The sequence below is a fragment of the Rhamphochromis longiceps genome, linkage group LG15 (genome assembly GCF_057381845.1).
Source record: "Rhamphochromis longiceps isolate RC_006_pf linkage group LG15, R_longiceps_female_GT1.1, whole genome shotgun sequence".
Lineage (NCBI taxonomy): Eukaryota > Metazoa > Chordata > Actinopteri > Cichliformes > Cichlidae > Rhamphochromis > Rhamphochromis longiceps.
The window spans coordinates 15835189-15861791 of NC_140571.1; the positions used below are offsets into that span (position 1 = coordinate 15835189).

At 40.2% G+C, this 26603-nt stretch overlaps 1 protein-coding gene across 3 annotated transcripts in view; it reads right to left on the reverse strand.

The window, feature by feature from the left end:
- The window catches only part of slc24a4b (solute carrier family 24 member 4b), a 34689-nt gene extending 10917 nt beyond the window's left edge, over positions 1–23772 (reverse strand). For 2 of the 3 annotated variants that reach the window (XM_085382764.1, XM_085382763.1), the window contains exons 1-10: positions 23042–23772; positions 16592–16699; positions 7024–7100; positions 4932–5006; positions 4763–4847; positions 4560–4663; positions 4257–4331; positions 4150–4175; positions 3276–3329; positions 924–1072 (exon numbers count right to left, since the gene is read on the reverse strand). In XM_085382764.1, coding sequence (XP_085238890.1) covers positions 924–1072; positions 3276–3329; positions 4150–4175; positions 4257–4331; positions 4560–4663; positions 4763–4847; positions 4932–5006; positions 7024–7100; positions 16592–16699; positions 23042–23204 — 916 coding nt within the window. In that variant the 5' untranslated portion in view covers positions 23205–23772. The remainder of the gene's footprint in view (positions 1–923; positions 1073–3275; positions 3330–4149; positions 4176–4256; positions 4332–4559; positions 4664–4762; positions 4848–4931; positions 5007–7023; positions 7101–16591; positions 16700–23041) is intronic. The other variant, XM_085382765.1, reaches the window with a different exon arrangement.
- Positions 23773–26603: the final 2831 nt, after the last annotated feature.

A 26603-nucleotide genomic window follows, 5' to 3' on the forward strand; every position in this document is an offset into this window, starting at 1 on the left:
AAAGGGACTGAGATCTGGTGACCGTGGAAGCCATTTGAGTACAGTGAACACATGTTCAAGAGAGCAGTTCGAGATGGCGTGAGTTTTGTGACATGGTGCAGTATCCTGATGTAAGCAGTCACCAGGAGATGGGTACATTGTTCATAAGGGGATGGACATTGTCAGCTACACTACTGAAGCAGGCTGTGACATTTAACATTCTTCTGCAAACCCTGGTTTTAATGAGCGGTTATTTGAGTTGCAGTTCCCTTTCTATCAGCTCAAAGCAGTCTGGCGATTCTCAGACTTCTGACACCCAAAAAGCATTTTTAAAATCACAGAACTGTAGCTCACTGGATATTTCCTTTTCCAGTCTCTGTAAAACCAATGTGGGGAAAATCCTTTCTTCACCATTCTGATGCTCGTTTGGTCGTCTTGACCGCATGTACACGCATAAACGCATCAATTTGCTGTTATGTGACTGTGATTAAATATTTGCATTAACAAGCAGCTGAACAGGCGTTAATAATGAAGTGGAAGGTGAGTGAATGTAGGTACAGCTGGGATAGCCTACTGTTTTACAAGAACAAAGAGGGCAGATGGCTATGTGACCACTGGCTAGCAGTTTTAGTTTGTAGGCTATAGCTTCACATTCTTATGAGTGGTATTGATCTTCTCATCCAACCACCAAGTTGTAAATGAGTTCATTTCACAACATGTTTAACTATTGTTCTGGGCATATTTTTAAAAGAACAAAGCAGAAGCTGAAGCATTTCAGGTTAGTTAGCCAAAAGGAAGCAAAGATCAAAGCCACAGCCCTTTTATAACAGGAGGAAATACCCACAGTCTTCCATAGGATTAACCACGTTGTTGCCTTTTCAACATACAGTCTCTCATTTAGCAGAGACTAGTCATGGGTATGCAGCCTGTCTGATTAACCTTACCTGGAAGTAAAGGCGATGACGGGTCGTCATCCCAAACATAGCCATAACTAGTATTACCGTCCTCCATCTCACTGCTGGCTGCCGCGTTGCCATTTGCCACATTTTTGTTTGACTTTCCCATGAAAAACTTCTGCATGCTGGAGTTGAATCTAGTAAAAAGATTAAACATAATACATGAATCAAAGATAGTGCAGGAGAGAAAAAAAAGTCACAAGATTGATCTGCAAATGGGTTTATCAGCTTTAGATGAAAGGGGCCTCTGGATGTCTGGAGTTTTGATCTCCTCCATACCCGCTTCACACCCTGGAGGACGGGGCTGTGGCCCCCCCACACTCCCTAGCAGATCATTACATGGAGAAACCTTTGGAATGCAAGCATGCTGATCCACACAGGTATGCACACATGGGTATTCACAGACGCGGACTAAAGCTTTCTTGGCTGCTGCCTCAAAGCACACTGTGCGCTGTCTATCTTGCGTGCTGCACAATATCGTTTATTACTTAGTAAATACTGATATCTATGACTAGCTAGTTTATTGTGATGGTGCTTTGTTTTCTCTATTATTATGTTGCTCTTTGTTGTTTGCTGTCTCCTCTGTTTGTTTTTGTTTGTTTGTTTGTTTGTTTTTTCTCCATACAGGTGACCCAGGAGTTTTTTTTTTTTTTCTCTCTCTTCCCCCCCCTTCTCACCGTCTCTTCTCCCCTTTGGTTTTCTTTCTTTCCCCCTCTCTCTCTCATTCATTCCCCCTGTCCTATTTATTAAAAAAAAAAAAAAAAAAAAAAAAAAAAATGACAAAGGATGAACTGAAGCTCTGCCATCACGTAATGTCGCATACTGCTGTTTCTGATGTCATTTAGAAAAAAAAAAAAAAAAAAAAAAAAAAAAAGATGAAAGGCACCAATTTGTTTGAAATATAGCACGTATTAATTAGCCCGAATAATCCTCTTATTTCTCCTATACAATTTACAACTCAGGTGGCTCACTTTCTAATAAATATCAGCACATTACATTATACATAATGAGCTGCTCTGCATTGGCGTAAGAGAGAAAGAAAATATCCCCAGAAGGCATTAACAAGCTTTTCAGCCTCAGACTCTCAGCAGGACCATTTGAGTGCCATTACATAAAAATGGATCAAAAAACAACACCGCTGCCTTTGAACATAATTTGCGTAGAGGTTACACTGGCAGCATTACAAGAGCTACTCTAGCCCCTCGGCACCTTTGGAAACATTAAAAATTAAAATTGTTTGTGATTATAGGCTGCAGTTTGCAAGAGAAGATCCAAGGGTATCATTTTTGTTTTTCAATTTTTAAATTGTGTTTTCTGTGTTGCCTTTTTCCCTCTCAAATGAACTCTGAGGACAGAATGGGAATAAAAGACTACCTGAGGACATCAATAAAAAGCCCTTCTAGTTAAACACGACATGTTCGGGGCAAGACATTTTCTCAAACATTCAACAGGTAAAAAGAGGCTTTGTGCATATAATTACAAGCTCATGCACATACTTGATATGTGTAATATACCATAGTGCATAACTACTGAATAACTTTTAAACATAATCTTAGCTTTCAAGGACAAATGACTAATTACATCTAATTTAACAAATCCTTATAAATGTTAAAGTATTTATAGTGATTTATTATTCTTACATTTTATGCACCTAACTTCTCCATGCTGTCATTTAGCAGCATGTGTGCAGCTTGCTTGTGAAAAATCACAGCCGTGCACTACAAGGTCACCTCAGTGCACAGACTGTGCTATATAAAACCCACTTTATTCCATTTCAACTGGAATAACATGACAGCATATCCTAGAGTAAGCACTTCTTTCCTCCAAATGAGAAAGAAAAGGAGTGATCTGGTTAAGCCTGTGCTCTTAGCCACTGCAGAGGGGGGGAGAGATTAAACTCTTATGGCAGCGAGAGAGCAGACTGCTGCTGAGTGTAACACAGATTACCAGCTCGACAGAGAAAGCAGCAGAGGACAACCTGGTTGGCATTATTCACTTTGGTCTGGAAAGACAAAAACTGAGTGCAATGAACTCCAAAATCTGAAATGCCTATGATTCCTTTCCTTTTCTCAAGACAGCATCCTATAAATAAAGCTAAAATTTAGACACATTAACACTGTTAATTGTAATTTGAGCAAGTTTTCCTCCACAAAGCTCCCGTGTTGAATGAGCTTGTAACACTAGTCAGACAATACGAGTAGCTGGAAATCCGCTGCTCATTTGTGCACGCACGGTTGGTTATGCAGGTTGTTAGTGCATAAGAGCGTGAAGCAGAATGTGTTATCATGATTCCAGCCTGATTCAACAAAAGCAGCTGTAAGAAGAATTTGCAAGACTCACTTCATGACGAGGATGTATCCTGCATACATGAGCACCAGCACCAAACTCTCCCACCTGATGGAGAGACAGGATGAGGAATAAAATTAAAATGGCTCGACTTGTATATAAGAAGTTAAATAGGAATTCAGTAGGCTATACGTTTTAGCTTATAAAGCTTCGAGGTATTACATGACTGTAATACAGCGGCCCCTCCCACTTGCTTTTCAAACCTGCCCTATGAGGGGAAGCTAATCAAAAGAAAGATGTCTTAAAGAAAAGCAAATAATGGGTGTACTGAGGAGCTACACCAGGGACGTCAAACTCATTTTACAGCATCACACATACAGCGCACTTTGATCCCTAGACCAGTAAAAATCCCATCAAGTTTAGATGCACATTGAATCCCAGCGATATTTCAAAATAAGGAATAGAAATGCAATTTCAACATGATAAAGACATGCTGCTCTATTTTGATGACTTTAATCGTAAGAAATAAATGTGTAAAATTATGGGGGGGGTGAATGCAATAACAGCAATAAGACAGTATGAAGCAGAAATTTTTTCTTAATTCACAAAAAAAAAAAAAAAAAGGTGTAATATGAAAGACTGTGGGCGAGGTTTTCATGAGTAAGACAACAGGAAAATCTATGAAAATACAATTAAAAGTCCAAACTGTACGCTCTCCTTCACATTTACCAGTAGGCCGGACTGGAGTGGGACGATTCCGGCCCCTGGGCCTCATGTTTGACATCCTTTGTCTACACCAACCACCAATGTATAACAGCAAAGGATTGTTGCAAACTGAATCAAGCAAAGCTGTCCTAACTGAAAAGAACTGAAAAGTTGGAAAACTTTAAACAACCTCACTATAAATATGGTTAAATGCACAGCTTACCAAACTATCTTCTCATCATAGATGAACTGAAAAATAAAAAGAAATTATTTTTTGATTACAGCACAGTCATGGCAAGTACTCATTAATAAACACATGTAATAACTTACTGCAATCAGAGCCACAACAGACAGGATGTAATAGAAGGAATCCCTGAAAACAGCCCACCAGGTCAGCATCACCACCTAAGAATTCACAGAAAGTATCTCTTGAGTTACAGTTAACATATTTGCAGAACACTTTCTGATTACACCTGCAGTTTAGTTCTCCACTTTCACTAAAACCAGTTCTAAGAAAACTGAAGCAGATTGCTTCATTTCCCCTCAAATGCGACACATGTGATGCTCTGCAGTCTATAAATAAACAGAACGATACAGTCACAGCAGTAAGTCACTCCTCTCTCTCGCACACACCTGTCCAGCAAAGATCCCGCAGACACCAATGATGCATAGGATGTTGAAGACCGCTGAGCCAACGATGGTCCCCACCCCCACATCACCGTGGGTGATGAAGACACCTGCACACAAGGAGGCAGCCAGTCAGAATTAGTGGTGACACAGACCATCTGGGAACGTCTGAGTGGGTGCACATACTGCTTGTATGTATGCATGAGTACCGATGACAGATGCAAAAAGCTCTGGTGCAGAACTGCCAGCTGCCATGAAGGTGGCTCCTGCGACATCTTCACTTAGATCTAGTTTCTGCAGGAATTAAGCAAAGATGATTGGTTTTACATACACCGTAAAAGTGTAACTTGGGAAGAGAGGATGACAACCACCACGTACCTCACAGATCTTCTCCAGTGATGTCACAAAGTATTCATCACATGTTATAGCAAGCGCCAGAAACATGTAAAGAGCCTGGAGATGGGGGGGGAAAAAAGTTACATTTGTAGAATTTTTATGTGACAAGGGGCAAGGATATAGTAAATAAAGTGTGCATGGGCTTAATGGATATATCCTTAAATCTGCAGAAATTAGCTAAGTTAATAAAGCACCAGTTGCTAAAAAACAGCTGAAGGGGAAACCGCTTTAAATTTTAATATCAAATCAGTTTTAGGAAAAAAAATATAAATATTCCCCACCACCATTCCTAACAGGCGGCTGGACAATGTATAAATTATAGATCATGTGTGACATCATCAGGGCCTGGCAGCTCTGACAGGCGTGCTCTGCTCTATGCTATCCACAGGGGGCAGTGCAGGACTGCAGTGTGAGCAGACTCTCCACACATTTACTTCTCAGCAGTAAAGTCAGAATAGACATTATTAGTTAAATTTAAATGTGTAAATTGAAGCTCAGGAAAATTAAAGAGGTTATGAGTGTATTGTCTTGACTGCAACTCAAATCAGTTTTGAAATATCACTTTTAATCAAATATGCTCAGACATTGAGAAATCCAGCAGTGATAATGACAGAAGCAATAAGACAGTATGAGCTGCTCTCCATATCTAAAATATCCCAATTCTTTGTACTAAGGAAAGCTTAAGCAGGAAACCCAGTTTCAAAGCAGCCCTCCATCATTATTTCTTTAAATCCAAATACAAAAAAAAAAAAAAAAAAAAAAAGTTCAAAAGACACCCTAATCAGAGCATAGTCCTCTTATTAAATGTAAAAAAATAAATAAATAAAAAACCCACTTCAGAATTCCTGTGACCCAAATTTTAAATTTCACTTCACAGACTCCAGTCCTGGGTGTGTGCATTCACAAGTGCATAATAACAAGCAACTCTTAAACTGTCTTTATGCAAAGTCAGAGACATCATGACTCACTGAAGGCAAAACTTTTTAATATGGAATAATAAATAAAATACATTAAAACGCACATGCATTCTTACGAATGATGCCAATGTTAAAGCTTGGACCAAAAATACAGCACTGGCATATTTATGAAGCTTTCCATGCACACTCCTGAGCAGGGACACTTTTATGACATACAGAACCATAAAATGAAATGACTGCTCCAGAATCTTACTGTGTGCATTCGACACATTCAAAAGACAGTTTGACATATTAAAAGGCTGACCTATTAATGTAAATTGCCTTTTAGATTGTTTACCAAATTATAAACCCTAACAGGAAACAATCTTATTACAATTGGACACAATTCAAGGGTACTTTGCAACTTTTGCAAGATAATCCAACTGCAAGGATTGTTCAGATCTTTCACTGTTTAACTTTAAAAAAAAAAAAATGTTATATTTGACTAAAGTGTCCTTCTATGTCACATTTTGGATTATCATCAGTTTTTGCAACCATTGTTTGCAGTTTAAGTATTTGTTATTTTTCTGCTTCCACCAACTGTACAAATAGTAAAGCGACACTGGAAAAATACATTTAAAAGAACATAGCACTGATTTGACATTATAGTAGAGCAAAAATGTGACGTGTTTTACACTTTAAAAAAAAAGTTTATCATGTTATTCCCTTATCCCCTTTGTTCTGAGTGTGTATGTGTGTGTGTGTATATATATATATATATATATATATATATATATATATATATATATATATATATATATATATATATATATATATATATATATATATATATATATATATATATATATATATATATATATATATATATATATATATATTAAACTATTTCTGAGTTTGAATTTAAAGATATTTGCAGAGAAATGGGTGCATACTTATTTTAAATAACATGCACTTGAGCTAAAGAAAAGCACCTCTGATCAGTTTAAAATCTGGCAAATCAAACAAGCCACCATAATCTCCCTCTTAACTTTCAGGCTTAGAAAGCTGAAAACAGTAGTCGGCTATGTGAAAAGCCTCCAAATCTTCCTACAACCAAATGAGTCACCGACTGGAGACTTGTCATGCAGGTGCAGATTCTTTTAAAAAAGTAGTCTTACCGCCGCAATGTGCAGCAGAATGGCTCCACTCTTCCGTTCATCGTTGGTGAAAAAGTCGTCGGGGAACTCGTGTATTGCTGAGAAAAGAAGAAATGTCACAATCACCACACATCAGCAGCTTGACTGCGAAGTACACATCACTGTCCCATCTTCAAGATGGCTCACACTACACTACGACCACGTTATTCTTTTTCTTCCTTCCCTTTCCCCTTGGCTACCTAATATCGAAATGTGTCTTCCATGTTTAAAACTGGGCAGCTTTCAAGACTTTGTGCAAATGAAATAGTTTCTGATCACCAGCATCCCAGAACAGCTTTAAGGAACAGGAATAGCTCAGGCAAAGGAATAGTTCAGGCACAGGAATAGTTCAAAACACCTTCAATATCACATCACTAAGGAACCAATTATTTCATACCTACTCAAGGGGGGTGGTCTCAATCATCACGTCCTCTTATGATGTGAAAAGCTCGGGCTATGATAAGAGGCTGAAGTCATACAGAATTAAAGCAAGCAGGCAGAAAACACTCCCATGCTGAGGACTCGTCATTCATCATCCAGAACTCCAGCTGGCCCACAGTGTGATCACGATACGAGCATAAGGCTCAGATAGGGGAGCACGGCCACTCCACGGTGCACCTGGCTGAAAACAGAAGCTAGCCATCTCCCTGACAAGAACAGCATCTGTGGGGGGGAACGGCCTCTGTCCGACCCATCCCTGCTGGACCTGAGCTGCAGGTTCACATCTCAGCTTGCAACAAGCCTGCTGTATTCCAAGTGTAATACTTACAAAACTAGAGCATTCCCTAAACTCTGTATACTGCAGGTGGGAGGCTAGACTGAGTTGGAGCAGTGCTTGGAGTAGATGCTAACACATTGATGTAGAGCAAGGGTAATATTTACATATTTTTATCCTATTAAGTTGAATACATTAGCAAGCTAAATACTTAATTCAGTAATTAGCACAGTACAGGTGAGACTGACAGCGGCACTGTATGACAAAGCCACCGAAATTGATCTTGAGAAGGAACTTAACAGACATTAAGTGTTATTTAAGGGACATCAATGCTGTTGAAAACAGGGTTTTGCCCCATTCATGGTTCTCTGCCAGTGCTGTGAGCACATTTTGTTTGTGAGGGACAGCCAGTCAGAAGAGGGCTGGGCTAAAGGCTCATTAAGAGGAAAGAATGGGAAATCTTGAACTGTGAATCAAGCTAAGCTACTCCAGTAGAGTCCAGGGATTTAAGAGGAAAAAAAAAAAAAAAAAAAAAAAAAAAAAAAAAAAAAAGGAATTGGAAAGTAGTGTGATATAGGCCAAAATTAAAGTAAATGTACAAAATTTTTGAAGCGATTATTTTGTAACAGTTGATACATTTCACTGTGCAAGTGAACACCAGTGAAACTAGGGAGTGTATGAGAACATGGAGGCCATCATTTGGATCCTTTGAATTTTTTTGCTGTGAAATTCAGTCAATCTGCATAAAAGTGGTGCTTCAACTTACAGACCATCCCTACATCCCTAGAATTGGGGAAAACACCTGATTGGGTTACTGCAGTGCAGTAATCATTGCTCTATCCTTCAGTAATCCAAATAAACAGGTATTGTTAAAATAAAACACTACAATCCAAGCCTGCAGAACAATGCCGTGTAGAGCAGAAAATAAGGACAAAATTCGGGCCCCTGTCACATATGGAGTCGTGAAGTGGAACAGTGCTCACCTGAGACTTGTCAATGCATCTGTCCCAATCTCACAGACATCTTTTTGCAATGATATTTTATTGTGTGCACATGTGACTGAGTTAGCATTTGAAACCGTGCACAGGGAAAATCAAATGCTGTGCAGGATGCAGTCCAAGACCTCTTAATCAACTGCGTGCTTCCTTCTTTTCATTTAATTACATCACATGACTGGTAATGTTGGTTCATTATGCATCGGTGTGTCGTACAATAGCTCCCTTTAGTTGCAAAATGAAAAAAAAAAAAGAGGCATGGCCCAAATAAATTACTTTCAAATTAATCAAACCTCGATTTGTAGATTTTGAAATTTGGATAAATGCACCCGATTAGATTAGTATATATGATAATAAAAAACTGATTAACCTAGAGTGTAATATAGACTAACATGATGTATAATGAAAAGCCTAAGGTGGCATTGAAATCCAACAGTGGCATTGACTATGTCAGGAAGCTTTAGCTCATTTCATTTCTGACAGCTTTATATGGCATATGAAGTGCACCGGAAAACTGGCTGCCTCGAGTAAAGGTGCAATCAATTACAGGATTTGTCAGCTGTGCCTTAGAGGTGATTGAAAACAAACTTATGCCTTATGGCTACAAACATCATTCTAGCTGTTGAAGGTTATCCATTAAGCTTCTGAAAAGCATGGAAAGGTGTGAATTTCCCAGTCCTTCCATGTTCAGTTGAAACAGTCAATAATTAAGTAGTTATTTGGTGACACTGTGTCCTAAATATGAAATCAGCTCTGGCACGGAGAGCGTTTACAAAAATTAAAAATAAAAATGGAGGTGTCTAAAAGGGTGCTGGCACAGTGACCGCAGAGATGACAGGTAGGCAGGGGTCACCTCTCAGTCCCTGTAAACATATGAGCAGACAGTGTCTGCAGGGTTCGTCTGCATCTCCTCACAGCAGAGGTCAAACAGGATGCAAACATGCTTCCGTAGCCAGTTCCCATATAAGGCCAGAACAGGATGTCCATACAAGAGTGGGACAATGCACACACTGCTTTAGTGATCCTTCTCAAATGAGGTCCAAAAATAGAATGATAAATATGTACCACAGCTAAAGAAAGTGGGGTTTTTTGTTTGTTTTTAAATACATGTATACAGAAAATGAGGAAGCAGCTTGGGGTGATGGATTACTAAAGTGTACCGCAAATATAGAATGTTTACCTCCAGATCAAATTTTATGACTTTAATCAAAGAATCAGTCGATGTTTGCAGCTTACAGCTTCACCGTTTAACTATTTTAATTATTCTTGATTTACTTCACTTAATCCATTTAAAGCAACCAAAAAAAAAAAAAAAACAACAAAAAAAACAACAACAAAAAAAAATCAGTTCTGTGCTTTGGGCCAGGGTAACTTATCTTTTTTTTTTTTAAATGAATGTAGTCACAAGGTTATCATCTTCCAGAAATTTGGCCATTTTTAGCTGCAGATATATAAATGTTATTCTATGGAAAATGTAGGTTGATTTGTGATTAGTTGCTCATAAACAATATAAGTACTGATTGCCTTGTGTCAAACAAGGCACTCAGCAGTCTGCTGCTTTCTGACTGTAACAAAATTTTATGTTCACATTGTATATCTAATATAGACCCAGCTGACTTCACATTGTTGAAGAAAATACTCAAGCAGCTGGAGGTCGTCAGCAACCTGCAGCAGACAACTGAACCCAGCATCACCAGTTCTCTCAGTCATGTCTTTAGCACCATCCTGCAGCACAGCATGAAGAGTTTTTTGTTTGTTTGTTTTTTGGAAATGCACCACATCTGAAGCCATCAAACAGACCTGATGAGGCATAGCAGCATGCAAACCTCCAAACAGCTCTGCATGTGGTCCCACGTGAGACACTGGGCAAGCACTGCTGGTCTAAACATCAGCTGAGGACTGAAATGCTCTTCAACAAGCTGCTCATATGCCTTCTTAAAAAAAATTTAAAAAAAAAAAATTGATGCTGCTGTGTTGGTATGGGGTCTAATGTGGCTGACAGCAAGGAAATTCATACTTTGATTCCAGTGCTCTGAGAACTGCTAGCCTTCGAGAGCAATCTCCTTCGTAAGTGCTGTTGTCTTTTTTTCCTTTTTCTTTTTTTAAATATAAACGCAGAATGGATCATCGCTGTACATTTTCTCTCAATTCCCCAGTGTTTGCTGCAAAGCTGATGTTGGTTTAAGGAACCATTTTTCACTCCTGCACAGAGCATAGACGGCTGGCTGCATCACATTTGTCATCTTTGCCTAGCCTAACATACATTACCAAACTGCTCACTCAGTGTACAACTAATGAGGTTAACATTATGTTGCCCTAAAGTGGCATCGGTGTATTTGCACATGAGCAGGTCAGCGCATCTCTAAACATAATGTTCAGCCCTCCTCTCGACCCTCAAAATTTCAGTACAGCCCTGCTTTTATTCAAACAAGTTTAACCTTGGTTGCATTGTGAACCAGATAAATCCAAGACTATGGTTTATTCACAGTCTACAGTTTCAAGACGTGCAATATAGCAAACCTCCCCTTCATAGAATCTCAGTTTTTTTGATGCACTAAAGCCAGAATGTGGTAGAAACTCATGCATTTCTGCAATTACTATTCCATAATCTGGTAATATTCCAGATATCATGGTGCTGTTACATAACACAGCTCAGTATTGGGTGCCTTCTGTTGTCCCAGAGAGATGATTGACAGGATAGTGCAGAGAGCAGGCCAGTTTTCACCCAACACTTCTGGACACAAAAACACCCTATTACAGATGCAAGACTGACAAGGAGCCCTGCAAAGGTCTGTTTTATAATCCTATCAATAGCCCTACTTCTGAAAAACAAAAGGCTATTAAATGCGATACAACCGAATTAAAATCTGACGCGTGCAAAATGTTTTGGCAGAGTGCCTGGTGAGACCTGTCACTGCTCGCGTACTGACCCACGGACCAGCCAGGTCATTAGCTGACTACAACTGACACGAGAGCGCAGAAGTCAAGAGACTCTTCAGAGGAGAGTGATTTCTCTGGGCCATTATTAACCCATTAGATAATTAGCTTGCTCCAGCAGACATGACTCAGCTGACAGCTCAGTCCTGTAAACATGACAACAACATCACGGGGACGACCTATGGGAGAAATCTCCAGGTCACACAGCAACAATAAGTTATCAAAATTGAAGCTGCTTGTTTGTCCAGAACACACATGCCCCGATTATCCTTGTTAGGTTAGTATCTTCTCAGGCTGAACCACCACATGTTGAAGCACTCTCACTCTCGTTTGTGTGAGAGCTTGACACATGCAATTTTCACCCGCATGAGCATACTCGCATACCTATTACACTTCTGCTTTAAACATGAATTGCCCCGAGCCTTTAATAATCAAATTGTTGGTGCAGCAGATTCACAGAGTCCTGCTTTGACAACTTAAAGGGGACACCGATATAGAACACATGCATTTAGTTGGGAAAATGCATTTAGTTGGAGGGGGAGGTCAGATGTGTTTGAATTGCACGGTACTAAAGACTGCTCTGTGCAGGTGCTCGTGCCTCTCCTCTGCGTTGCGTTATTTGCTGGCAAACGAGAACCAAAGTGAGGTCAGTTTCCATTATGCACAGTGGCATAATCCCCACTTGTGTAATTCCCTTTTAAAAAGCCTCCTTCTGGTGTTTCCCAGGAGTTGACGAACCAGCAATCCAACATGGACGGGCCTTTACTCACTGGCAGCTTCACCCATCATGCTCCCGCCAAATTTCCTGCCTCTAAATTGTTGTGCCAGCAGGAGAACTCAGATTCTTCTCACTAGCAAACATTTACACTAAAAGGGAAGGCTGCAGCTTTTACACGGTGACGCTGCTACTTCTTAGCAATATAGATTCAGTCACAGCTCCCCCTCACCAACCCCTGCTTTTCATCCCTAGCGTGAAACATGTGCGGCCAGTGTCTGTGAGCAGATTAGTACCATATCTAAAATAACTATAATCCAACCCATTTTGAACCTTTTTCTTTGTTGTTCACTTCCACTTTTGTGCTGCCATCTGCTTCAACCAGGACAATCACGCCACTCAAGAGGGAGTTCTCAATAAAGGGCATTAGTAGCATGTTTATTAAAGCCAAATTATTACTCCTAGAGAACATTAGCTATGCTTTTCTGCTCCCTCTCCCATTTTGTGCACTCTAAAGTTGGCATAAGCACTCGGAAACGGGATACAGATGAGTGTATAACCCAATTCTTTTTCTCCCACCACCAAGTCAACCGTAAGCCATTTTTCAGGCAACGCATTACTGATCACGTTTCTTATAACAGCCTGAAAGAGCTCATAAAACATTTAAATCCTGAAATAAACCAGTCATTAATTTCTTCATATGTGGGTGAGAAATAGGAGCGCATTTGTTTCATTTGTCATGGGACAGCTACAGGAAATACTCAAGATCTGCATGTGATAGCTGGAAGATTATTCACATGTTGTTTCAGAAACTGAGTCATTTGGTTCTTTGTGGCTTGGAAGGATGCTTTCTAATCAAGAATGGACCCAGAAAGCAGTTTGGACAGCACCTTGTATTTGCCTGGAGTTATTACTGAACGCCTAATAAAACAAGCACTTGTGCTGCCTTAGCAGCACTTGGGACAATCAAAAACAGCATTAGCACCCTGTGAAGCACAGTGATCACAGAATTAATGAGGAAAAGGCAAAGACCAAAAATGGCAGAGAGAGAGAGTAATCCAAGCAGCCCACCAACAGACATTTAAGTGAACAGAGTATCATCTGTTCCACAATATCAGCATAAAGCAGAAGCCTCTAGAAATAATAAAAGTACTAGTCCTGGCTCCAGTACAAGCACTGGTCCACTGCTGGAGGAGCAGCCCTGGAAAACACATCTGCGAGGAATAGGCAGAAATGCAAAGATCTGACACAAACACATGCTTCCCTTATTGGGAGACTGGTATAAGGCTATTATTTAAGAGAGATTCCTCACTAAGAAGGCACTATGGAAACTCAACCTGACAAGTGCAACAAAACAAAAGGGTTATTCAATTTTAGTCAAATTACAAAATAGGACTTTTTTTTTCCCCCCCAGCATTCGTTATTTGAAGAGGCCATTTTAAATTCCATTATCAAGCCATTTTTAAAGGTACATACCTGTCGAAACCACAATTTTAATGGTAGGGGATTTATATTTGCTTTAGCCTTTAACATGAAAAAGGCACCCTGAATGGTTGCACAGATTTTAAAGCTTGGATATGGAGGGGGGGAAAGAATTGCAGTATGAGATGTTACAATGTTTGTGTTTAATTAAATTAACATTACTGACCTGAAATTTTGCACAAATCCTATTAAGGCGTTAAAAACCTGAGATTGTCAGGTAAGACGCTTGTGATGGAGTAATGTGGACTGATCCAAGTTAACTGTTGTCAATCCCCCCCCCCCCCCCCCCAAAAAAAAAAAAAATTACCCCATTTGCTTGTATTTCTCCATTTTTTAGCCATGTTTGTACTGAATGTATACTAGATAGTATATATAGCATGCATAGTGAAAAGTGGGTGACCCTTTTAGAATCATCTATACGAGCGCAGGTTTCTCTTAAAGTTTGAGAGTTCATGTCAACATTAAATAATTATCACACTAGTTACAGTGAAAATTGGATAATGAATGTGAAACTCAACAAAACCTAATTGGAGTCATAAGGGAGGAAACCTGGACTGTAATCAGTGAGACAAGACTTCAAGTGTGGGTTAGAGCTACACTGACAGACATTTGAGCTTGCTTACAAAAAGCTTATGTTCTGATCAAGACAAATTATATGCATCAAGCTGGAATGAGTTACAAAGGAATCCCAAGAGTCTTGATACTCATCAGGACACGAAACACTGTCTATAAATGGAGAGTTTAGTAGGAAGAAATTAATGGAGTTTGTCACCACCTCCGAGCTTGCAGTCATCCATACAAATGTCATAGTGCAAGGTTGCATGGGCACCACAGAGCATCTTGACTCATGTGGAACAGGGTTGAACTGCTCGGGATGAGCTTGCAGCCTAAGAACCTTCTGAAATTTGATGCCAGAGTGCACCAAATGCTCAGCTTTGTGTAAAGTCTGTCCGTGCTACAGTTAGGACCACACTGCCCACAACATTGGAGCAACCTGTCAGCCAGGGTGGTCTGAAGTTTAGCAGCTATGACAGGATTATTCATGAGACAAAGACTCAAGAACAAAGAGTCATATGATCAGCTTACTCTAACGAGGCAGAACACTGGTGGGAAAATAGGGAGGACTCCAGCCGATGAGAAATGTGTGGAATGTCAAATCCAGTCAGGTGCCTCCAGTGTGGAAGTCATTGGAAAAACAAAAAGGCAAAAGAAAGGCTTCCAACATTATTTAGCACTTTTAACCACAGCGAACTGTCTGGTATTGTGACTGGTGCAAAAACGTTTGTTTACATCTAAAAATTGCAGGTTGCAACACTAATGATTTGGATAATCTCTGAGGGATCTGCCTGCTGTGACCGGTAATGAAGTAATAGCCTGTTAGCTCTGACTGGATCACTTGTGATGCAGTAGAGTAAAGAGCATACATCACACTTGAAATTACTTCCAAATTGTCTATGCCCTAGTGTCACAACTTCTGTGCAACAAATACACAAAACAAAGACAAAAGCCAGTATGTAGCAAAGCAATTACTTTTAAGGCTTTAAAATCCAACCACAACCACTGCATTTCCAGACATTTGAGAGTTTAGTAACGGAAAGCACAGCTAGTCCCCAAATCCTGCCCAGCCAGTTAATCACAGCTCCGTAAGTGTATATATGCAACAAATGGCCAAAATGGACCAAACCTGTGCAACCCTGGCAGTCTTTGATGGCTCCCCTCTTCCCACTGACTCATTCAGAATCACAGAGCGCTCATGTGAGTCAGTGTTTGGGAAGAGCAAACTAGTCAGGACTGAGGCAATTCAAATGACATGGAAATAAATAAACAAATGCACCATTTCGTGACATTGCCATCACTGTTTATGTACCGTTTAAAAATCAATAACTTTGTGGTAAAAAACAGTAAATCTCTTTTTGCAGCACAATGCAGATCTCAGCAGAGAGTCAGCATATACTCCAGTGTATCTAAAGAGAGTGCTGCTTCCTTTAAGTACACCTAGGATGATGTAAGCTAATCAATACCCGACGCTGTTAATAGCCCTTTTGTTGCTTATTACTGTGCAAGTGATCTAAACCGCATCCGAATACAAACCCAGCAGAGATGTGAATTAAAAGCAGAAAATCAGCTGAGAAATACCACAACTCCCAGATGTCTTCATGCTAATCTATTGATATATTAGGTGCTGTAAAGCCCATTTACTACATCTTCTGAGCTGCAACAGAACTATCAGCCTCAAGGATGTAAATGTTTAGTTCAACAGAATTAATTTGCAGTTCCACCGTTTGAATAAAGACTCGCTTGTCAAGATCTCACTGTGTTCATAAATGAAGCCAAACAATATAACTGGCAAAAGAAAAAAGTGTTATCTTGTTATTAGGTGATAAATTCACTGTTCATAATTGCAACATGAGATCCAACAGTTGGCCATTTACACATCCAGCAGATCTGGCGTAACATTATGATTCAGATGTAGTTGCGTTTATCTCTGAGGAAACTATAAGGCTCCTCATCTGCTAAATGTTCATCCATGTCATCAAGTAGTTTAGTTAGCATTTGTGCCAGAGAAGCAAAATCTTCCAGGACATTCTGTTCTCAAAGAACATCCTGCTTTGACTGAGGATCATGAAAACATTGCTGTCAATATATTAAAAGGAAAAAAATTACAATGGATTGTTAAGGAGAAACATTAATTCCAAGATGGTGTACCTGGCGCTGAACAGTTCTTCTCCTCAGTTTCATTTTCTGGTACTGAAGCCATTAGCCGTCTCCCCCAGATTTCATGGTCGGGATGTCCCTCCACAATCATCCCATGGCCTGAAACAGTATTGAAACAGCTTTGATTATCACATATTAACATAATAGTAATAATAAATACTAATAACAACTTTTTATTTAAATCCTCTTTTGATCAAGACCTTAAAAGTCCATATATATATATATATATATATATATATATATATATATATATATATATATATATATATATATATATATATATATATATATATATATATATATATATATATATATATACACACACACACACACTTACTTCAAAAATGCAACAAAACCCAACATGGCTGCTGTTACACAAAGTATGAGCAATGACCAAAAATACCCATGTTCTGAATTATGTGCAATTTCCCGAAAGAAGGTTGCTTTTCTTTAATCCCTTAAAAGTTTTTATTCATGTATAAATGACATGTTTATCCAGCAGCAACGGCCGCAGGAGGAATAACGCATCAAAATGTAGCTGTGCCATTATATTTTGGAGGGGGGGGAAAGAGTGTAATTTTTCATTAAACTGCTCTTAAGCCTCTAATGAGAACAGGAGGGGGAAGAAAGAAAGAAAAAAAAATAGCAGTCACAAATCTATTATGTAAAAATCATAACAACAAGCTTAGCAGTGCTTTAAAATTGCAGCTTTCATAAAATGGTGAAGTGAGAAAGTGGTAACTGACGACATGATGATTTAGTAGTTCTACTGTTACACGATTATGAGCAGATTACTAAAAATACCACAAGGAGTAATGTCTACATTCATTCATACCAGTCGTTTGTCAACAGACCTACTCTTTTAGAGTAATAGATCACACAATGACTGGGACAGGGTCTGTACAGCAGCAGATTCACATGATCTCCATGACCAAAGTCTAATTACTGATCTTTATGACACTGAGCAAGTAATGTTTAAGATAAAGGAGAGAACATAGTGTTTTAAGCTTTAAACAAACTGCATGTGTACTAAGCCCCCCTAACTCTTTTAACCAGAAGTCCACAAAGTGCTAAAAATAACACCGATTAACAGATTTACAGATAATTACTCCATTTGCCTTTTTATTAGATTAAAACAAATTAGACTACACAGTGCACTACTCAGATCTGATTATCAAACCTATTCATCCACCGGTCCATTTTCTTATCCAACGTTAGGTGGTTCTCAAACATCTTAACTGCACAAGGTGACCGGTGGGTCTACCACATGGTTTAAAGAGTCAACCAGTCACACTCCTACTGGAAATTTGGAATCACAAATTAACCTAATATACAAGTCTCAAATTTCTGGGAGGAAACCCATGCAAGCATTGGGAGAACCATGCAAGAGGCAGAAAAGCCCCTGGAGACTAAAACCCAAGATGGTCTTACTGTGTGGTGACAATGCTAACCACTAGCAGCTAATCATTTCAGCTAGTTATTAGCCGCTAGTGCTGAATGTTCATAATAGCAACCCACACTTTAAGGAAGAAGTCAAGTATTAAACTGTTAGAAATTTTAACATGAGGTGGCATATATTAATGTAAACCAAGTAAATGTTAGCCAACTGTTACCTGACAGCCATATTAGCAGTCTGTTATCATTAGCATGGCAACTAATGGCTTATAACAGTATGGGAGAATAGTTGTTTTCCCCCATGGTGTTGAAATGGTATAAAGTATTTTTCCAGTGTTTCAGCATTGAGTTTGAAATTCTAGTATTATGATAACTAGTTTGCACCATCCATTTAGCCTAAATTTTAAAGCTAAAGGACACTGAAGTACTGCTGAGCCAAGAACTGCATCAGCAGTTAGTTTCAACCCAAGTGCAGGTTAGCTTTTCACATTTTCCTACCACAACCCTCTTCCAATTGCCATTGTAAAACAGTTCTACCTGGCTAGATTGTATTTCCAATGTAGTGATACAGAATTATTTGCCACTTTCAATCCAGTAGAGTTAGACAGCCTGAAGATCAGCAGGCACTTGACAAACAGACTGTACACAAAGCAACTGCAGCTGCTTCCTACAGTTCTCCAATCCAAAAGACCAAAACCCTCCAGTCACTGCTCCAACCCGTTCCGTCTCACTAACCAGCATGGTTACACTCCCCTTCTGCCTCTCCCCTTATTGCTGGATTTCTTTTCAAGCAATGCTCGCATTAAAATAAACATGGTTTAATTTGATATCAGGGTAGAACATGAAGAGTCTGAAGTTTGCAGACACTAAACATGTGGACATTTCATGCCAAGAACTGCTTTTTAATGTTGTATTAATGAATAGGCTGAACTTTCAGATTTACACAAACTCCAGTAGACCTGGAGAATTTTACCCTTTAGAAATGTATGCATAAGATTTAAATACAATTTGCAGTTTCAGTTGTGTGGAATCACTTAACCACAACTATTAAGTCTTATGACCAATGATTCTTGGAAGCCTAAACAAGATAACTGCATGTATGTGCATATGCACAAGCAGTTCAACATGCTTTCTCAGTGCCAAGCATCTGAAAAGAAGAAAACAGTGAAGACATGATTCTATCAGTACATCGAGGCAGTGGGATAAACTAAGGATGCAAGCTTTTGTTTTGCACAACATTGCTGGCTTATTCTACATCGCCTTCTCCCAGTTGACCTGTTTTGATTAATTGTCTTATTCTCTGTGTTTAAATCTTCATGTTCTGACATTCTGAAGCTCTTTAAGGTTGGCAGTACCCCCCGATTAATCCTTGTTAGTTTGTTAATAGGAAATGTCATGAATTCAAGAGGCTGATTAGAAATTGGTTGAAAGGCAAATGAGCCAGTAATCACTTCATTTGTCTTTGTAGGTCTGAGATCAATAAGGAAGCATTTTTTACTTATTTAAACAGCTCAAGCTGCTAAAAAATTAGATTTTTACATTTTAAATACAATTCCACCTGTTCCTTCTCAAAATTTTAAAGTTGATCACTTTGATGATAACATGCAGGTCAAGAAATACATTTGCAGTTCAGTATAAAAGTTTGTCACATTATTCAGGCACTACACCAAACTAATGTTTGATGCCAGTTTATTTTTACATTTACAGGGTCAAGAGGTCAACGAATCTTGAGTGGCTAAAAGAGGATTTTACATTAGAGCTGCTAGAAATCAATTAGTTAGCCATTACCCAGAAAGCATTCCAGCCTTGAGCGATTCTTATTTAGGAATCCAGTCAAGATGTTGTGATATGATATAAAATTTTTATCAGTTATCAGTAGTGGCCTTGGACGCTGTACACTAGGTTTGTAGAGTTTGACTAAATGAGTAGTGGGTGTAGAGAAAAAAAAAAAAAACCATGCCGCTACTGATAAAGTGTCAAATGAACCAAAGACAACATTTAAGTAAGAAAACCCATCCCTGGCTGCAGCAGTAAATGAGAGGAGCAAAGGAGGAAGTTGGGGGATATAAAAACCAGTTGATACAAAATGACTGTGGTGGATGAACTCCGCCACAAAACATCAAATGCTAATACAAGAGGCTGCAGTTTGAGTTCTCTTTTGTTTTTGGTTTTTTAAACAAATAGTCCACAATGAGTGTCTTAATGATAGTCCCCTACCCACATTTATCATGGCTACCAGGAAAATCAATAACCTTAAAAATAACTCATTTTAACTCCTACTATGATCTTTTCCTACCACTTTCTTTTGTCTCCAAACATTAGCCCCACCAAATCAGTTGCACAACATGAAACTTGATTTATTTTCTTTAAAATCAATTTATCAGATTGTCTCAGGTCTGCTAACCCTCTCAAACACACTATGTTGGATAACATATGAAAAAGCACATCTGTCATTCTGTGCACGTACATACAACATGTAAATTAAGGATGTCACAATCATTATAATAGGTTCAGAAAATTCAAGAAAATAGTAGCAATAAGGTTATCAGCCAAAAATGTTTCTATAAACTTGTTTCTTATTGTAATTGAATTTAAAATGTAGTGTAGCATACAAACAGTACAACTGCCATTAGTGCATCACTGCGTTGATATTCATGGTTTTTGAAAACCATGTGTATTGTCAATACAGATTCATTGTGATCGGTACTGTAAAGTGAACTCAGATTTATAAAATTATTCTCTAAAATTAGGGATATCCAGCTACTTTAGGCAAAACCAAAATGGATACAATTGAATTAAAAAAGATCATAACTTCACTTCTAGCTGAGCACGCAGACAATAATAGCACTGTGGTAATGTCCTCTATCCAGGCAGATCGACCAAGGACAGCCATCCATCAAGCTCACAATGCTTATGGTTATTCACATTCCTTTAGTCAAAAATGTCTCCGGGTTATTTACACCCACACACAGACATACGCATCCAGCACAATCAGCCCCTCTGCAGCTACCTATCAGAGCTCAGCCCTGCTTCTCAAAACACCTGCTCTACTCGCCCATGTGAGGTTTCCACACACACACACACACACACACACACACACACACACACACCACAACATGTTGCGCCCCACCCCTCTTCATGAAGATGTAACTCAGGAGTAGTACATCAAATCCCATCCATCTGGAGCATTCAGCATTTCATCACACTCCTATACTGCCATCAATCAAATGGATGGCAAGCACACAGACTTTCCTGTGACATGAGGCATGCTGGTCCCTGTTGTGATTGTTGAAATATGAGAAAGGGCACAGCTATTGAATTAGACAGATTTAGTTATGCTGAGCTTTGGGTCTCCTCGTTCTAAAAGGAAATTTCTTTTTCATACCCCCCTTTCATCAAGCATGTCACCTTGAAATTCCACTATCCACCACCAAGGATGCAGCTGCTTGTCAAAACGGCTGAAACCCAAGAGGAAGCCTCCTGTCAAATGCCTTCATGTGGACAGTTAATGTGTAGGTCAGGCAAACTTGATTAAATGAAAAGAGGGGAAGCCACTGGTGACCAAAGGGAGCTTACTTTGTCTCCCAGAGCCTGTCTTTCGAGATAAGAGATTTGCACCAGCCTGTATGATATCGCTCCAGAATAATCTTTTAAGCCTCTTGTTGTTTTTAACGTAATTAATAAAACTCCCTGATATGTCTTTAGGGATCCACAGTCAGGCAGGAGCTGTGGTGACTTTACAGCTGCTTTCAGCACTGGGAATTACTAAGTGGTTTCAGATGGACAGATCTCACGACAGGATCTGACGCTGAGGCTTACAGCGTTAGAAGCACAGCAATCCCGCTTCTTTCATGTGAAAAGTCCTGAATGGAGCACCAAGTCTCCTTTGCGATTTAAAAAAAAAAAAAAAAAAAAGAAAACAAAATCCCCTTTGGCACTGAATGCAGTCTCGATGTTCCCTCCTTGTGAACAGTACTGGCCTGAAGGTGTGTTCCCATCTAGTTAACCCATGATCCCAGTGGTGTGTCGGATATTCTTCACCAGTAAAATGTCAAGGTTGGCGGTTAGATTATATAACCGTGTGTGGCTGTGTGGGATGCTGTGCGTGTCAGTGTTTGCGCGGAGTTTTGACATGTGTGAATGGGAGGGCATGTAGCTTGGAGTCTGTGTGTTTGCGTAGCACAAAAGCAGCCATCTAAATGGTTTGTTTCAGCCCACACTTCAGACTTTAACTATGAATATTGTAACATCCGGCAAGATAACGCATCCCCGCTGCTTACCCTCCACCCCTCCAAGTCATAATCAGTGGCCTCTGCGTAAAAATCGGCATCCCTCGATCGCCATGTGGAACCTGGGAGCGTAATGATGCTCGTGATCCGGTGTGAGCAATGGTGTGTGAAGCCCAGGGGCAGACGTGATAATGCCAGCGTTAACGGCGATCCTGAGCGCTAATGTAGTGTGATCGACAATACATCTGGCACCAGAAGAAGAAGAAGGGGGAAAAAAAGGAGGGTGGGAGGATTTTCTGAGAACAAAGGGCATAAATGCAAAAAGCGATCATACTGGGGTCGGAATGTTTTCTGAAGTGTGCACGTTATGCATGGAGTGCGCGTGTGCCGTAATTATGAGCCTGGCTTTCAATTTCAAAAACGTGCCAATGCCACGGCGCGCACACTGCGGCATATACTGTCAAACAGACGCGTGTATACGCCTGAACAGATTCTCTTTTTTCCCCCTCAAATGTCCCGCAATTATATTTAAAGCCGACTTTCTAGGGAGTGTGATGGGTCGGTAACAGCGGATGCCAAATTCTTTTTCCATGGAAACGACACGGGTATGAATGAATGAATGAATAAATGATAAAAGGCAACAAATACGCATTTAGGGTCTGAAAAAAAATACATATTTTGATCTCATGCCCTTGCTACTGAAGCCTGATGGTGCTCATGTGACAGATCTTCGGGGTGCATGATTACACTGCAGATCTGTGAGCAGCTCTGCTCCGTCCTCTGTTCTCTACACCCCGGTGGATCCCTTCACACTCACCTGTCTTGGTCAGTAGTGCCGACATGCTCCACGCTACGAACAGGACACTGCAGATAAAGCAGACCTGCACGAATAACATCTCTCTCCTCTTGCGAACTTTAAATATCTTCGCAATTATTGTCTTTTTGGAGGGGGTCGCGGTGTCAGTGTCGTGCTGCTCCATGCTTCGCACCTCGGCCGGCGGCCACTTTTTGCGTCCTTGAGCCGAAGAAACTGCCACCTCGCTTGCCTCTTCACACGGAACACAACCGGGATGTGACCCTCATTTCAAGCCGTCCAGTGCGCAAATGGAGAGTAGTAAAGCGGAAGGTTTTCCCCCCTTCTTGTCTCGGATGCTGAGATGATGCCGTTCAGCTGCCCGGGACTGGTGAATGGACAATGACAAGGCGGTCAAATTCCGATATATGTCTCCAAATCAGTTCAGTGGCGCCCCTGAATTCGGATTCTGCAAAAGGACGTGTGTCGGATGGGTTCCTATTGCAACCTGCATCCTGTCCCGTGGAAAGAGGGGGAAAAAATCAGCTGCAATTGCTATTATCTATCCGTGGCAGCCTGTAGTTTCTGTGTTTAGCATAAAATGCGTCAGTGTTCAGTCACAAATGTGGAATCGCTCAGCTGCGCCGTTTTGCAAACCACACGCACCTGCGCCTGTTAAGTGAAAGCAATCAGTGTTCATCAAGGTTAATTGTTAAATTCAGGCAGCAGTCGTGCCGCTCGCCTCGCTTGGGCGCCTCCCCCTCCGCATGAAGTCCTCCTCAGTGCAGGAAAACCGTGCTGATAATGAGAGAGGACCATCAGCTTCCCTCCTACTCTGTGCCCTTCATCCCCTCCATCGAGACCGTGCTCCTTTAACTTTCCTGAGTACTGCATGTGCAAACAGCCAGTGGGGGAAAAAAATCTTCCTCCTTCACTGTCCACTTTAGAAACAACGGGAAGCTGCTGATTGATCACGCGGAACTCCAAACTCACGCGATCTCTTACATTATTTGACCGTCGAGTAGGCAAGCCCAATCATACTGTTTAAAAGAAAGCCTACACAGAAAACCCCTATCCTATCCCAACACTGCTGTGTTATGAAACCAAATCTAATATCTTCTGGGTCCCTGGCACAGCCCCTTTAATAACTGCCCTGCAAGTCACCTGCTGTCCTCATTTTGACACCACCCTGAATAAGTGAGGTGATGGATCTTCTGCTTCTTTCTCTCAACCATCCACAAATACAGAATAAATTCTTATTTTTTTAAACTTGCTTTTGTGCCCAAAACACCCATAACGGTTTTTGCTTCTCATAAATATGGGGAGCATTCACATGTACAGCACTGTGCATAAGTATTGAGCTACCCCTCATATCTTTATATTTTATTAAAAGAATGGGAAATAGGTGAAGGATTTTCTCGAAATGTGTAAATATAAATGAAAATACAGTATATATAAGAAAACACAGCCTGAACTCTTGTAGGTAGGCTTTCTTTAGGTATTCTTTGGGAATAGTTCTCCAGGCTTCTTGAGGGACATTTCAAAGCTCTTCTTTACCTCTTGTTCTGTCTAGATGTAGCTAGTACATCTAGACAGAGCCAGTAGCTCAGGAGGCATAGCAGGTCTGACCTGCAAACCAGCAAAATTAATAACTGTGACGTTTGTGGTTTTATCCCTAGCATACAAAAAATACAAAATAAACCAAAAATCAAACTAAATGACAAATTTGGAAGTGAACTGGAATTCAGCTTACAGTGAAGGCAAGGCATAAAGCACTCACTGAAGATCATTGCTCTTTGATAGTTAGCAGTCTTGCATATAGGGCATCTGTGTTGACTCAAGATTTAAATCTAAAGGTATTTAATGCTGTGGTTAGGATAGTGCACCAAATTATTATCCAGATATTATAACTTATGTTGTCACACGCAGCTCAAAGAAAAGCGAAATTCAAAGTTATTGGCTCAAAAGTTTAAACTCTCATTAATATATTCAACTTTGAGGTTGTGTTGGTGAGCCACCCTGCTGTTTGCACTAATGAAGAGCCTTCCAGTTGTATTTATAGACTGCTCCTAGAATAATTGAGTCGCTTCCCACAGCTAAATGTTTAATTTACTTTGAATTTGAAGCTGATGATGATTCCATGAACATGTAGAAAAAATTGAAATAGACAGCCCCACACTTTGAGAAATAGTGAAATAATAAAGTCAGTTGAGATGACGAGCTTAGCTTAACATAAAGCCTGATAGCAGTGAGACACAGCAACCTAGGTCTAGTACACAGTGAATAAAAGCTTAATCTGTATCTTTAATTAAATGTTGTCACTGTAAAAGGTTATGTACACTATAAGCTTGGCTAACCCTGGTGGCACAAGCTTTCTTTTTGCCATACAAGCATAAGCAGGGCAATGGTGTTTATTGCTAGAAAGATAATAACCACTGTTTCATTAACACTCAAGTGCAACCTTGCCCTCCAATTATAAACAGCACACTCTTGTTGGAGGACTTGTGAGACTACAGAGCACAGTCTGCTCCAGCTGCTGCCTCCAGGCCTGCTGCAGGTCACCTTAGCTGCCAAGATAACAGACAGGAAAGCTGCTGCACTCTCAAAGCCATCAAAATGCACAGGTTGACAGGGCTGAAACAGCATGTCAACTTTTTACCATCACCACGGCTGCCCACTTAAGCAAAAACTGAGCCACATGTAATAGTCAAAGACCTCGCAGTCAGGCACAGTCTCCAGCAGACAAGAGTTATGTAAGACCAGGACTGTCCTGTCCATACAGTACGAGGCCATATTCCAAAAACAATTCACGTCATCTCCAAGAAGCATCCAAGATGCGTGAAGGGTGCTAGTTAAGCATGGAAGGCGATCGAAGGTTATTAGTTGGGGCTTTCTGAATCTGTTGCCAGGTCTTGTCTTTATCCTGCAGCTTGGGTCTTCTGCATGCACCCGTACACATCAACATGTGCGACTCATGCCCATGCCAAGGGATTAGTCCCCTTCAGGCCCCTGCCCGCACAGCAGGCAGGCAATCGGGGAGCAGCGCCAGGGCCTGCTTACAGAGATTTAGCCACTGCTGTACACTCCCTGCCTCGGTGAAACATACATATGGCTTCCTTTGCCTTCTACAGGACCCAGCGATTGCCCCCTGATCTGCAGCAGAGATAATAACGTGTGTGAACTGTGGTTTTAGCCACGGAGAGATAGTGAAAAATTGGCTTTGATATTAATGCCAGGCGTGTGTCATGTCCTTGCTCTGCAGATCACTAATGACTTGATGTCAAGTGTGTTTACAGTGTTGCACAACAATTGCAGTCTGACTCAGCGTTGCTCATTTAGGCTTCCAACTCCGTTACTGCTGCGATGACTCGTGTGGTTTATTCACTGGTTTGATTCAGTGATTAAATCCACTCTTTAAGGGCATTACAGCTGAATCACTTTACATCATGTGAACATATTTAATTAGGCCTTCAAATCAAGCACCATCAGCACGTGCCAGTTAACCAGTGCATGTTGCATGTCTTTTCTTAAAACTGTCAGAATTGATTTCAGATCATACTCTTTCTGTGGGAAATGGGGATTGTAA